The sequence below is a fragment of the Perkinsus marinus genome, assembly GCF_000006405.1.
Source record: "Perkinsus marinus ATCC 50983 genomic scaffold scf_1104296974092, whole genome shotgun sequence".
NCBI lineage: Eukaryota > Perkinsozoa > Perkinsida > Perkinsidae > Perkinsus > Perkinsus marinus.
Genome location: NW_003201222.1, coordinates 1 through 1,181, shown reverse-complemented (window position 1 = coordinate 1,181; position 1,181 = coordinate 1). Strand labels below are relative to the sequence as shown.

Below are 1,181 nucleotides of genomic sequence, written 5' to 3'. Positions count from 1 at the left end.
CTTATGCGTGAAACGGCTTGCATAGCTGCTTAATCAGCGCTCATCCGCGACATCCATGGTGCTAAAGCTTTCCAGTTTCTGCAAAGTTCTCAGAGCTGTAATTCGCTTCTGTGCTGAGGTCGAGTTCAGCTCAGTTACATCCAACAGGCATCTGATGTATCGGATAACTTTCCCGGCGTTGAGAGGGAAGGACAACCCCATCTCATAGAACTCTCTCCTTGCCCTCTCGTAGCCTCTTCTTGTGTCCTCACTTATCGAGAGCCCTAGTAGCTCCAGATTCTGAGTAGTAGCCTCAGCTGAACCGTGTGCAGGCTGCATCTCGTTCCACTTAGTGAAGGCAGAGTTTTCTGACATGTAAGATGTTGAGGTCCAACGATGACGGACAAATCTGGGGTACCTCAAGTTGGCCCACCCAAATTGACAGGAACTCAGTCGGATTCGCAAACGAGAAACCGAGCAGTATCTTAAGGGGGAGTGAACGTCACAACTTTTTGGAGGACTTGACGTGGTACTTCCGGCCACGACCTCGGCATTTGACCGGTGGACACCAACGAAGCACGAGTTAACCTAGAGATATCGTCAGCTATGTTGTTCAGGGTCCCGGCAATGTGATGAGCATTGAGTCGATAACGGAGGTCGCCGAATTTTCGAACGACAGAAGCAAGGCTCATAGAACGCGACCTGAAACTTCTTAGTACTGACACCGTACATGTGTTGTCAGAGAAGCATCTGATATAAGTCTCCCGGGGAGCACATATTGCCCAGATGCATTCGCAGCCGTAATAGACTGCGAGTAGCTCGAGGAAATTACTATCACCGCTGACGAACTTCACTGGCTCCAGCTCGTCAGGGAGTTGATCATCGAGCCGATTCCTGCGCTGATACCAAATCTGCCTCCAAATCTCGGGATCTTCCTCCATATTTATCGAAAACCATCTTACATTCCGAGTATCGCATCGGGGGAAGAAGTACCCGCCAAGACCGCGAAAGGAGGCATCAGTGACCAATAGATACTCATCCTTGTAGTCAATGTATGGAATACATTTGTGATGACCGTGACTGAAGGTGTCGGCGAACTTATGTAACTCCAGGCGTCTGGTTGGTGATATTCTGGCGCTCCGCAGAGACGGTCGCCGTCTCAGGACCATCAATACTTCGTAGAGCATATCCAATTTGGGCCG

The 1,181-nt window shown here is 50.0% G+C and overlaps 1 protein-coding gene across 1 annotated transcript; it reads right to left on the bottom strand.

Annotated features, from left to right (window-relative positions):
• Positions 1-138: 138 nt before the first annotated feature.
• Positions 139-354, bottom strand: Pmar_PMAR008516 (hypothetical protein; the record flags this gene model as incomplete). Its single annotated transcript, XM_002765936.1, has 1 exon — positions 139-354. A coding segment is annotated over one exon (216 nt), but the record flags the coding sequence as incomplete, so codon positions are not given.
• Positions 355-1,181: the final 827 nt, after the last annotated feature.